This window comes from Oenanthe melanoleuca, chromosome 1A (genome assembly GCF_029582105.1).
Source record: "Oenanthe melanoleuca isolate GR-GAL-2019-014 chromosome 1A, OMel1.0, whole genome shotgun sequence".
NCBI classification, from domain to species: Eukaryota; Metazoa; Chordata; class Aves; order Passeriformes; family Muscicapidae; genus Oenanthe; species Oenanthe melanoleuca.
Window position 1 is genome coordinate 21585543 of NC_079334.1, and position 12837 is coordinate 21598379.

General features: G+C 48.6%; 1 protein-coding gene across 4 annotated transcripts; it reads left to right on the top strand.

The window, feature by feature from the left end:
- Positions 1-224: 224 nt before the first annotated feature.
- KCTD17 (potassium channel tetramerization domain containing 17) lies at positions 225-12682 on the top strand. Of its 4 annotated transcripts, XM_056482525.1 has the most exons (8): positions 225-5683; positions 6286-6394; positions 8134-8225; positions 9126-9221; positions 9583-9708; positions 10416-10491; positions 10735-10951; positions 11942-12682. In XM_056482525.1, the coding sequence occupies exons 1-8, from the start codon at positions 5477-5479 to the stop codon at positions 11961-11963; spliced, it is 945 nt and encodes a 314-aa protein (XP_056338500.1). In that variant the 5' UTR covers positions 225-5476; the 3' UTR covers positions 11964-12682. The 4 variants fall into 4 exon arrangements, with proteins under 4 accessions (XP_056338500.1, XP_056338498.1, XP_056338501.1 ...); XM_056482523.1 differs by having other exon boundaries at positions 9102-9221; positions 10735-12682; XM_056482526.1 differs by lacking the exon at positions 10735-10951 and having other exon boundaries at positions 10416-10557.
- Positions 12683-12837: the final 155 nt, after the last annotated feature.

Sequence of the window (12837 nt, forward strand, 5' to 3'; positions counted from 1 at the left end):
AAAAAGCAAAAAAAAAAAAAAAAAGCCTGTATCTCTTCTGGCCTACTGATAACTTGAAAGTTAATGAGACAGTTTCTTCTTTTGTGCTTGCAGCAACAGGTACCTGTGGACATCTATGGATTATAGTGTTGCTCTTTCTAGGGAATGCAGTGGAAGCTTATTGTCACAGGTTTGACTGTAAGGATGGGATTCTTCCCTATTGCTGAGTGTTTATTCTTTGGAGTTTCACTGTCCAGTTTACTTCTTCCTCTGTCCTTCCAACTCACACATACATTCTGACCACTCAGTGAGTGACATCCTGCGATTTCCCTGCTTGCATCCAGACTGTCAACCCAGCTCTTCGAGGACATTGCAGCAAATGCTGAGTTTACAGAGTGCACAGGAGTCTGGAACAAGTGATCCTTTAGTACACAGAGAGGCTGATTTTGTGATTATGTGGCCAGATGAGTGCTCTGCCTGCTCTGTTTCTCCAGGAAAATTTAGTTATTAGGAAAATTGACATATTGTTTCAGACTTTTTTGCAATAGGTGCTAGGAACTGGTTTTTGTGCATCCTTCCAGGATATTTTTTGGTGCATTTTAAGCACTGTGCTTCTTTCTTGCCACTGACCAGCAGTCCTTGGGGTCAGTGGGAACCTCTCAGTTTCCTCTTGAGACTGAGATGCTTTTTTCTCTGTCCTCTGTGTTGCAGGGAGGTATGTGGCACAGCCCAGCCACCCACCTGGAGGTTGCAAATTAAGTGGAAAACTTCCCCCTCCCCTTGCTCTACATTTCACCCCTGTGGCTCGGTGATGACATCTCACAGGGCCCTTCCCCCTCTCTGGCATTTATGCCAAGCTTGGCAGAACTCAACTGCCCTTCCCAGGCTGAATTTTGCACTCCAAAATCTCAGTGGTTCTTCACAGCTTTTGGCAAATCTTTTCGCAGATGCTTAACTTTGCCTTGATTTCTCCATAGAGGAGAAACTGAGATCTTCTTTCCCACAGCAAGATACTTTGTTTTTCTGGGGTATTCCCTCTTATGTCATGTATCAAAAATCTATCCAAGAGTATCTTCTGATGTTTCCCCTCCTTGTAGTTGAGATCTGTTCTGGTGATGCAGGAAAGCGCTGAGAACCTTGTGAAGACTGAGACAATGTTTTCAAAGCCTGGAGACTGTAAAAACCTATTTTGAGCTATAACAGATGCTACTGGACATATGGAACAGCTGAGGGGACTTACACCAGGACTATAAATGTTCTGCAGATCTTTATGTCCCTGACTCAGTGGGTGGGTTTCCTATAGGAACCAAAAGCTGGGGAGAAGTGGATGTAATGCAAATCACTAATGTTCATTACTTTCCTGTGGAAAATTTGCCACAGGGAATTGGGAATAGCATATCTTTGATGGAATAGGGCTCATGGTAGCCAAAAAGGTAGCCTAAGCAACAGCCCTGATGTGGAAGGAAGGTCACATTGACCTGTGGCTAGCTTGAGACTAGGTGTTTTTACAGCTCTCTATATAAATTTGAGAATCCCAGGTCAGCATGTAAACTCTTTCTTTGTTTATTGGTATATTTTACTATCTGCAATACTTTTAGCAGTTTGGATTCCGTGAAAACAGTTTCATCTAGTCAAAAGTAATCCCATGGTCCCATCTTCTTCACTTTTCTTCTTTGTCACCTGCTTCCTCTTCCTTCCATACTGCTCCCTAGCAGTCAGGTTGCACTATTTCACACTTCATTTCCCAGCAAACTTTTTGTTCCTCTGCCAATTTATCCATAATTCTAAAGCAGCCCTTCTACCAGCATCACTGGCCCAAGCACTGCATGAGCCTTGGTAAATGGGTGTTTGCAGGGACATTTAATATTCCTCCCATCTCTCCTGGTCCCAGCTTACAACCAGGTGCTGCACAACCATTCTGTGTCCTTCTCCCAGCAGTCTTCCAGCAAAGGTGCTGCATGATGCACGTCCACACACAAGCTTTGCACGCTGCTTTGAATGCAGGTACATTGCTCACAGACCTCATGCAGCACAAGCAGCTGGAGGGAGATTAGCTTGCCTGTGTGCCATGGGGCCTTTCTGTTCATGCTCCAATATGTCTGGCTCAGCTAGCAGTCAAGCTGGACTCTATTACTCAACTGTGTCCACTCCCAAGTCCAGTGTAGGGAATTTTATTTGCCCGATTCACTATTGGCTTGCTGGCAAAATGTCAGAGCATCACTTGTATTCCCCTCTCCACTTCCTGCAGAAAAGAGAGTGGCACTGATTCCTACATGGACATGCCAACTAGTTCTTCCTGATGTCTTCTCTGGTGCCTCCTGCCATGTTATCCCCAATATGTGCTCCCAGCCTGTCAGAGAGGTGACACTGTCTGTGCCAACATATGGTGATCCCTGCTCCCACTGCTGTTCCACAACTGAACAGTTCCATAAGAGCAGCTCTACAACACCAGAGATGCATTGTATGCCACATATCAAGGTGCAGAGCTCTGCAGTGTGTGTAGCCTTCTGCAGGATTGCATTGCAAGGCTTGACTTCTGTACCAGGACACTTCTAGTTTACCCCTTGCCCTGCTCTCCTCAGCTCTAGTTCAACCCAGTATCCAGTGGCTGTCAAGTTTTTCCTGCTCCCAGTCCATCTGTGCAATGGTCCCCATGATTTCACTGGGCATTCTGCAAAGCTGGATGGTCTTATATCATCACACAGCCCTGTGTAAGCTCTTGCTTGCTCTTCCCTCTGTTTCTGTGCATGTATTTTATATATGAAGGCAGGAGGAACAAGCCATAGAATCATAAAACATTAAGGTTGGGAAAGAACTGATATCATTGATTCCAACCTTTGACCAAACACCATTGATTGTTTAAACTTATTTCTCCTGTGTCCTATTGCTTGATTTCAGGGGACCTTAGAAAGGCCACATTAATTGCATCTCAGAACTACGTCTGGTGATAGTGTGCAATCAAATCTGTATTTAGCCAAAGCAACCAAGTCATCAGAACATTTCATTTGGCAACTCACCCCCACACTGGCTTCTTCCTAAAGACGATTTTAAGATACTGTGGGGAAATCCCTGGCCTGGTGCATTTTCAAGGATTTTATTTTGCTGTATGTTGCAGAAAAAAAGGCTTTGATATTGGAAGTGTCTTCCTTGACATCTTTCCTTGCTCACAATATACCTTTTTAGATTTAGCAATTAACTTTTCACCCCATGGGGTGAGCAAGACTTGAGGTTCCAGCCACAAGTGGAGACTGATATTGATGGAAGAAAGTATGCCTTGAATATAGACCATCCTGGACTCATGAGCAGCGTTGTCAGGGGCAAGGTTGGAAAAGAAGGTGTTGAGAACAAGAGATGGACCCTAAAAAGGAGAAAGAGACTGAGGGGCTGTGAGAGGAGGAAAAGAAGAGGGTGAACCCTTGGGAAGTGAAGACAGGGCAGATTTCTTGGAGGGGGAGATAAGAGGCTATAGGCTGCCACCCAACTGCTGCATTCATATCGGAGAGCCACAGTCCTCACCCCAGCTCTATGCTGGAGTTGCAGCCAGTACAGACAGGATCCTGCAGTCCTCACACACCAGAGTGGAGGGCAGAGGTCTCCAGTTTGCTGTGGTTTGACTCAGAGCCAGAATTAGGACAGCAGTCTGACAGCCCAAAGCTGTGTTGCACTGTGTGACGCTTCAGCCTGGGTCAGTGTTAGTCTGAGCATCTTTGATGCAAGTTACTGCTCAATGGAGACTGGTCCCAGGGCTCGCAGTAATTTTGGCCAGAGTCTGCTCCATGTAGGTACACAAAAATATTTTTTCATGCTCTGTTAATGGTCACTCTAGTGCTGGTTCAAAATTATTTGAATTTACATCCTGGAGCAGCTGAATTGCTCCTGCACTTAAATTAGCTGAAGGTCAGCAATCTTGAAACCTCTTCCGTGTTACTCGCTCTTCCTCTCCTCCCCTTGGCACTCCTCCAGAGAAGGAGCAAAGTACACATGCCTTCATTGTGAAGGAAATCCCGGGTGATTTGGGGGAAGGGCGATACTGCCTTCTTCTGTAGTGATAGAGGGAGTGATTTGCAAGTAAAATAAGAAGGAAGGACAAGAAGAAAAGGAATGTTAGAGTAAAACAAAATGTTTCTTTTTACCCAGTCTCTTCACTCAATTATACCCCACCTCAAAAGGCACTATAATCTAAACGCAAGAAAAAGAAAGTGTTGTGTGTCTGCAGTGCTGCGTTGCCCTGTCAAGGAAAAGCCAGGAAGTTGCTTAGGTGGAGGAAGGTTTTTAGCCAGAGTAGGGTGAAACACCAGCCTTTCCTTTCCATTCTTAATGTGCTCGAGCTGCTGGCAGGCACAGCTGTGCTTCGGTGGGAGTGGGAAAAGCAGAGCTGTTGGAGAGAACTTGTTCAGGTTGTGTCCGTGCCAAGGAGTGTGTTTGAGCAGAGTCCCCTGGGGCATGAACTGCTGAGCACCAGGCTCGGCCTGGCAGGAGCGAGTGGCAGAGGCAGGACTAGATTCCATGACACAGGATTGGCACATCAGCCTCGGCGGGTGATACATGCCTGGGGCAGAGGTAAAACTCCACACAGAGCTCTTACAGTCTGAGCTCTCTGTTGCTCAGACACAAACAGGGATGGCAGGAGCCCAGGGGAAGGACATGGGGGGTTTGCTCTGGTAGAGCAGCACAGCAGGGGGAGTTTGCTGAGTCAGCAGCTCCTCTGAGCTGGAAGAGAAATTATTCCTGCCCCCTGCCAGCACTTCATGCAGATCCAGATTACAGTTCCCAGAACTATCCCTATGTTAGCAAGAAGGCAGCTGTCTGCCTATTTTGCTGCAAGAATGTATGGCAAGTTATGGGGCACTGAGTGGTGAGCCCGGAGTGAGCCTGTCCTGGAGGGAATGCTGTGAAGTACAGCGCCGACGGGCTTAACCTGCCGGCTGCCAGGGAGCAGACTGTGCTTGCTGTCTCCGAGAGAGCTTGCAGACAAGATCCAGGACTGGAAGCAGGCAGAGCACCAGCCGCAGGGCTGGGGTCGTGTGGTGCAGTGCCCTTCCTTACAGAGTCCTTATTGCAGGAACAGCGGGCTGGGAAAACTACAGTTCCCATCACCCTTTTGTGCACGTCCCTGCGAAACTACAGTTCCCAGAAGCTTTTAATGAGCCAGACAGGATGTCTATGGAAATAAATGCCGACGATTTTTGCATAACACCCTGCACCTCCGGAGTGCTGAGTGGCCCGTGGTCTGTGAAAACGGGAACGGGGGAAAAGCCGGGGAGTGTCAGCGCTGTGGAGCTGTGGCTTGGCCCATCCCAATAGCCGCAGTGATAACCTCCAGCACCGAGCAACCTTCCTCCTCTCAGGACTCCCTTGGTAGTCACAGGGGAGATCCTGGCCCCCGGGAAACACGGCTGCTGCGGAGGGAGAGGCAGATAAACTACAGATCCCGGCATTCCCCGACAGGCAGCACCTGCGGCAGTCCCTGCACGCCGTGGGGGAGGTGGGGGTGAGGATGAGGATGGAGGGCAGGGAGGAGATGCAGGGCGCCGTGGGGCTGCGCTGCACCTGGGACATCCCGCCACCCGCTGGCACCCAGGCCAAGTGGGTGAGGCTCAATGTTGGGGGCACCGTCTTCCTCACCACCAGACAGACCCTGTGTCGGGAGCAGAAATCTTTCCTGTGTCGCTTGTGCCAGGGCGAGGAGCTGCAGTCGGACCGGGTAAGGCAGCTGGGTTGCCTCCCGCACCTTGCCCCACCGAGCATGGGGAGGGCTGGAGGGATGCAGGGATGGAGCCGGACCCCGGCAGCTGCAGGAGCAACTGAGTGAGAAATGCCTGCTCTTTCCCCCGCTTCTCCCGGGAAGGGTTTCCCCATACCAGATTCCACCTTATTGTAGCCTGGCACCTGCCTTCCCGAGCTGGGGAGAAGAGAGGCCATCTCCCCTCTGCTCCTGCCCTCCTTCCTCTTTGTCACCCCACATCCTAGGTCTGCTTCCCAGCTATGTCTGCCTGACTCAGCCGTGTTCCTGTAAGGGGATCTCTGCTCTCTCATACCAGGCCTGGATGCACAGTTGCACAAAGAGACTGAGGCCTATTTTGTGGGCTTTTTCAGCTGGGTTGATTCATGCTGAGCAGACCAATACAGGAGTTAAAATCCAAGCTGGACTGAGTTGGCTAGGGACTTTCAGGATCCATGGTTTCCAAAGAATCTTAGAAATATTGAACATTTTCGCTTAGGTTTATCTTTTATTTTAGGGCATTTGCAGGTTGGTTACAAGTTTTCCTTAGGTTTTTTCTCCTTGTGATCTATCTCTGTTGCTAGGATGAAACTGGTGCATACCTAATAGATCGGGACCCCACATACTTTGGACCAATTCTGAATTTCCTCCGTCATGGAAAGCTGGTCCTGGATAAAGATATGGCTGAAGAGGGTGAGTTGTGGAGCTCAGAAAAATCCCACTTACCATAATCAGGAAAAATAGCACTTGTGGTCAACTTTGTTGTCTCTTGTTCTCCTTTTGGTTGTTGATGTGGGGGGATTTCAGAGAGCTATCTCTGCAAAGCATGACAATGTCTCCTTTACTAAAGGGGTTTGGAGTGGGCGAGGAAGGTGTCCTTGCAGGTGTTGTGGCATATCAACTGTGCAGCAGAGATGTCACCAAGACAGAAGCAGGCAAGATCTCAGAACCTCAATAAGCCATTTTTTTACTTGTTCCTGATCCACTTTTAACCAGGCTCTGTGAGTGAGTTTTCTATTAATGTCTGTTTCTAATTAGGAATGAAAGCCCAGTAGACCAAACAAAACTGAGCTCATCTCTTCTACTGACTGTAATAAAGACCATCATTAATCAGTGATATGCACTGTATGCTGCTTGTGCTCTCATGGGTTGTGGGCTGCAGAAATTCCAGTGGAGCAAGTGTGTCAAACCAATCCCTCATTTGAGGTTGACAGTAGGTCCAATAGGATGGCTTGGTGACATCACTGTGTTATCAGCCAGCAGTCCACAGTGCCTTGTCATTTTTTTAATGCTAGGGTCTAATAAGGAGCCAATTCCAAGTACAGGCTGTGTTGTCCAGCGCTTGCCAAGCACAATTTCTGCATGGTCATTAGTCTTCTTGCCTTTCTTACACATTTTTGCCTAAAGCATTTTTACCTGTTTCTTCAGAACAGTCTTATCAGTTATAATTCCAAAAATGTACCAAATGAATGGTGCAGGATTGTAATAAACACAATTTTAAGATGTTTACTACATGACATTTCTTGTAATCCTAAGATCAGACAGAATTCATCAGCAGGTTTTAATATCAAATCTGAAGCATAAACAGGAGTCCAGTTCATTTGCATTGACTCTTTTTTTATTTCCTGCTGCAAACATTCAGGCTGGTGTAAAAATAACCCATTAGACAATTCACTGCTGAATGAGAGACACAGAAGAGGTCTGAGTGTGCCAGGTAGTGAAGGATCAATCTCCCCATCTATATTTTCTTTGTACTGCCCTGGGGACATGTGAGTGTTGGCTTCCAGCCACCTTTCACTCACTGACCCTCTGGGAACCACCTCTCTTTTCCTGAAGGCCTGTTAACAAACAAGTGAGTCTCAGGAGAGGTAATGGATGCAGATGCCATAGAGAAAAAAACCCAAAAAACATTTCTGTTTACTTGCTTTGAGTCGAAGCACAGGGAAGAGAGCCAAAGATCATATAAAGTCATATGGGGCTACAACTCCAAGTGGTCCTGGAGGTAAGTTAGGCTTTTCTAGCTCTTTTGGTGACTTGTCAGAGCTGCTAGTTGTGGTTCTCTGCCTTAATAAGAGTCTGAGCAAGGTGATAACAAGTGGTCATTGAGAGAGACTGGAGCCTACAGCTGTTCTCCTTGGCCAGGTATCTGGGAAAGATATTAGCAGTCCTCTGAGCACAAGCCTTCACTGGCAGTGCCTGTTTCTGTTGCAGCAGGCAGCATAAAGAAGTTGGGATGAGCATTAGAAACAAGATGCAGAGAGCCAAGTTTCAATTCTCTTCAGCAAGAGTTTCAAGCCTGTTAAAAAGTAAGGCAGTAATAGAATTTCTCCCTGTGGACCTTGTGAAGCTCAGAATTGATCTTTTGCAAGTCGAAAAATAAAGGTGGGCTGCTAACTTTCCGTCTTTGTGGTCCTCCTGTCTGTCTTTCTCAGGGATCCTTGAAGAAGCTGAGTTCTATAACATTGGTCCTTTGATCCGAATAATCAAGGATCGAATGGAGGAGAAGGACTACACAGTAACACAGGTATGGCAAGATAGAGTGGGGTGGGGAAAGCAGGTGTGTAAAAAGGGGGAGAAGAGTTGAGAGAAGCAGCAAGGAATGGGAAGAAGCAACTAATTAAAGGTTATGTGCTAATCCCTATGCAGCAAAATCATGCAGGGGACAAGCTACCACCAATTCAGTTACAATAAACAAGTTGCAGGCTTGCTTTGCATCCCAGAAGTAATGTTGGATATAGCTACTGAAACTAAGTGAGCTCCTCTAGCTTTTGGAAGAAGGCAGCTGGCTGCTGTGGGATATAGAGGAATATTTGTGAGGAGAGCAAAGGTGTCATGGAGACGAGGACTGGTGTGGGGAGTCCTGGGAGTGTGATCACAATGAAGAGCATGGTAATACCTGCAAAGAAACCTGGAGGAAACAGGTGAATAGATGGATATGGAAGAGTTAAATGCAGACAAGGAATCAATCCTGTGGCACAATCACACCCTGCCTTGGCCAGCAACCTTTGAAAATCTTTCTTAGAGGGAGGATTGTCTGCTATCTCACTTTTCATCTTGTCTGCCTCAGGTTGTAAGCCTCTAGCAGCACAGTCACTTTGTGCTGCAAAGCCCCATCAGCATTTGTTACATTTGCAGAAGTGATTTTGTAATGACAAGTGCAAATTCCCCATCAAAAGAGGGCAGTATCTTCTGGGGACAATGCAGGCAGCACTGAGCTCAGTCACTGCTCTCCAGAAGAGACAGTGTTCTGACCTCCAATGACAGCACAGGAGAAAGCTGGATTGTGGTTTCCACTCCCCTTTCACCTGGGGCATGGAGAAGAGGACAGGTCTGTCAAGGAGGGGTATTACCACTTCATTCTGCAGGAGGGGAACAGCTTTTAACATGTGACTGCTGTCAGTGTGCTCTGCAATTTTGCTCTCAGGTGCCTCCTAAGCATGTGTACCGTGTGCTGCAGTGCCAGGAAGAGGAGCTCACTCAGATGGTTTCCACTATGTCAGATGGATGGCGCTTTGAGCAGGTATGGCTAGGGCAGAGCAGGGGGGAAGGAGTTGTCTTTTGGGGAAAAGATACCATACAGCTGCCTAGCAAGGCTCTTTCTGCTCTGAGAATACTGGGTAAGTCACTGATTGAGCCATCATGCTGGCTCTTTCTTGACCCTTTCTGGAGGTTTAGAGGATATTGTGTGAGGCCAGTCTTTGCATCCTGGCTAACTTCTCTCCTGGTTCTCTGTGTTGTCTCCTCAGCTTAGTTATGAGGCCTTTCCACTGGGATTACAGATTGGACTCAGTGCTGCATGGTGGGCTTTCTGCCTTGCTCCTCAGGTGAAGTGGGTGTTTTCAGGAATATGTGCTTGTGATTCTTGCCCTCATCTTTTCTAGCTTGTGAACATTGGCTCATCCTATAATTATGGGAATGAGGATCAGACAGAATTCCTGTGTGTGGTCTCCAAGGAGTTGTACAACTCCCCCAATGGCCTGAGCTCTGAGCCCAGCCACAAAGTCAAGGTGAGATTAACTTTGCTGTGGCCCTTCTCCCATTGCCTATGAGATCCTTTGCTCCTTCTCTCTTTTCTCTCTCCCTTGCAGCAGTGGGGCACTTCAGTGGTGAAATACAGGGGCCTGTCCTGGTGTTCAGCACCGTGGCATTACACCCATTGCCCAAAAGGAGGAGTGTGTGTGTTGGAGGGGTGGTGTGTGGCTGTGTGTGGCAAATGGCTTTAGCAAGTCACCCTGGCACCTCTCATGCTACTCTAACATCCCCCTCATGCCTCCTCATGCCCATTCTGTGTGTGTCACTGCCCATAGGGCTTTATTTCCCTGAAGGTTTTGCAGCATTCTCTTTCCTTTTTCTCAGTCTGAGCCTGAGGGGCAGATATCTCCTGCTCCCCTTTTGAGGGAAGGACAGAAACCTTATGGCAGTGCATGACATCTTACAGACACACAGGATGCAGGAAGGAACACTAGCAACTGATGGCAGTTGTTAGACAGTGGGGTCACAGTACTTGTAAGTGGGTTAGATACCCTGATGTGATACTCCAGAGGAAAACAAGCCTCTCTGTTCCCTGACCTAGAATTATCTTGGCCATGGGGAAAGGTCCCTTTTTATTCCAGTGGTATGACAATTGCTTTGTTCCATTGTGTGTTGGAAAGAACTGCCATGGCTCATCTTGCAAGTATCTCCACTCTTTCTTCCTTTTGTCCCTGGGCCACAGAACACAGAGGAGGACCTGGAGGAGGAAGAGCAGGAGGTGGAGGAGGCAGAGGCAGAAGCAGAAGCAGAGGAGAAAGGTGCAGCAAATCCCTGAGGAAAATGATAAAAATAACCCCCCAGGCATAGACTCGTCCACCTTTCTGGTGAGAGCTCACAGCTAGCAGCAGGGAAGCACTAGAGCAGGTGTGGGGTGTGGGGGCTATCCTCTCCAGGAGCTGGAGTCTTTCTGGAGATAAAGCTGATAGGGGAGAGCTGTTACCATGGCTGCTGCTTTGTGTTTTAAACTGTTTGGTTTATCTTGGTTTTATTTTCATTTGCAGACTGTCCATCTATTCAGGATTGTGCTAAACTCTCTTCCTGCGGACCCTCCCTCCTGCTCCCTTCCGTGTCCATCCCAGCACTGTCATCTACCTCCCACATTGCCCCACTCGCCAGCCTCCAGCATCCTTCCCTCTGCTCTCTTTGTCCCTCAGGGCTCAGAGTGGTCTCTGCCCAGGGCCCTGTCTCTCTCTGCTCCTCACTTTTCCTCCTCTGCAGGTATGTTACCTGTCTGCACTCCCAGCTCCTGCCAGCCTGAGCTCTGCATGAGTGACTCACTTCCCTCTTGTGGGTATGGCCCTGGTTTGTAGAGCTTGGGGAGGGGAAGGAGGGAGGTGTGAGGTTGACTCATCCCTAAGGTGGCTTTACATATTCCCATCCTTTGCGTGCCTTTACCTGCCAAGCAGATCCTATGGCTGTGGACCAGAGGCTCTGGCAGCAGAAAGGAGAGTGCAGCTGGGAGAGGGGTGGAAATGAATGCAAAGCAGGCAGGGGTGGTTGGGAGAAGGGGTGGAATTTTGCCACGTGTCTGCGTGACACGCATGCCGGATCACTTCTCCAGACTGCCGTCCGCAGCTCCTTTGCCTGCCAGCCCGGGCACTTTGCAGAAGGCAGCCTGTTAGCTTTCCTTCCCTGCTCTCACTTCCCTGGCCTTTCCCCCCACTAGCTCTGCCAGGGTGACAGCGCAGTGGGAACGGTGGCAAAGGCAGAGCAGAAGCAGCTGGACCCCATTGCAGATGTTCTCACAGCTGTGTGCAAAATGAGCCTCTCTGCTCTGCCTCCTGCTTAGGAAGGCAGGCTGGTTGACATGCTTGGGGCTGGGTATGGAAAGTGTTAGAAAGAGGATTCCTCTCCATACTGCAAAACTGTGAGGCTCTTGTTAAACTGGAGATGTTCAGTGTCAATCTCCACGAGTCCTGATGAAGGGCTCTTGTTAGCTGGCTGGCATTTCTCTCTCCCTCTGTTTGAAAGCCTCCTTGTCTATTGCTGTGGGACCTGAGTGTTATTATCTTAAGCCTCAGTGTATGTTAATTACATAGAATTTTTCTTCCTTCTATTCTGTTTTCCCACCCTCATTTATTTTCCTTTTCTTCTGTTTGTGTTTCTTCTGTAAATTCCCTTTTCTTGTTTTTCACACTCCCCTCCATGCTCACTTGCTTTTTTTTTTCCTACCATTGATTGTATTTCTCTTTCTCTCTCCTTCTCTAGCTGTTACAAGCCAGAGATCTGAGGATGTGATCTGAACACTCCACTCCAGCCTGTTCTTTTCTTGTTTATATCTTTATTTTTTTACTGCGGTGTATAGCAGCCCCTTGTCCCACAGTGACACCCCCAGCCCCCTTCACTCTTCACATGCAGCCATGTTTTTTTTTTTAACAAACTCACCTCGGAGGCCTGAGCTTCCAGCCCTGGAGGAGGGCAGATGCTCCATGGAGCCCCTGAGCTGCTGTAGGAGCGGGAGCCCACGGCCCCCTCCTCTGCCTGGCAGTCTGGCTTTCTGTAATGTCACAGTGGCCCCTGGTGGGGACATCAGCGATCAGCCTCTGCAGCCTGTGGTCCCTTCCTGAGCACCCTGGATGCAAAAGGGGACCGAGGTGGTGGCAGCTGTGGAAAGACCAGCCCTTGCCCTTTCACTGTTGCAGGCAACTAGTGTGGGCTTGTGGCCTGGGGACAAATGCAGAGCCACTGTCCTTTTCTGGGCCACCCGTATCGCTCAGAGGTGTCCCTGTGCTGGGTATCACATTCCTTGGTGCCTCCCTCCCTGTCCCCCAAAGCAGCCCTGTGCCAGCAGTGTGAGAAGGAGAATGGTGTGCTGCCTGGGTACCAAGAACATGCTGGTACCTGGTATTGTGTCAGCCAGCACCGAGCAGATCCCAGTTTTGGGGAGCGGGGTGTTTGCTTCACTGCTGTGTCTGAAGAATCCTGAATAAAATTCACAGTCTGTTCCTCCTTGCTGCCTCTCATTTCAAGTGGCAAGGATTCATTCCTGCTGTAAGGGGGTGGGAGTTGCAGAAAAGGAGTTTGGATTCACCACCTGGAGCCACCAGAAGCTGCTTGTGCTGTGCCTGTCTTCTGGGGGCTGGAGGTGCTTCCCACTGTGTCTG

Excerpts from the sequence above, each read along its gene's own strand:
- KCTD17 (XM_056482523.1), top strand. The coding sequence starts at position 5,477 with ATGAGGATGGAGGGCAGGGAGGAGATGCAGGGCGCCGTGGGGCTGCGC. Across the intron at positions 5,684-6,285 it reads AGGAGCTGCAGTCGGACCGG|GATGAAACTGGTGCATACCT; the intron begins GTAAGGCAGCTG and ends CTCTGTTGCTAG. Across the intron at positions 6,395-8,133 it reads TAAAGATATGGCTGAAGAGG|GGATCCTTGAAGAAGCTGAG; the intron begins GTGAGTTGTGGA and ends TGTCTTTCTCAG.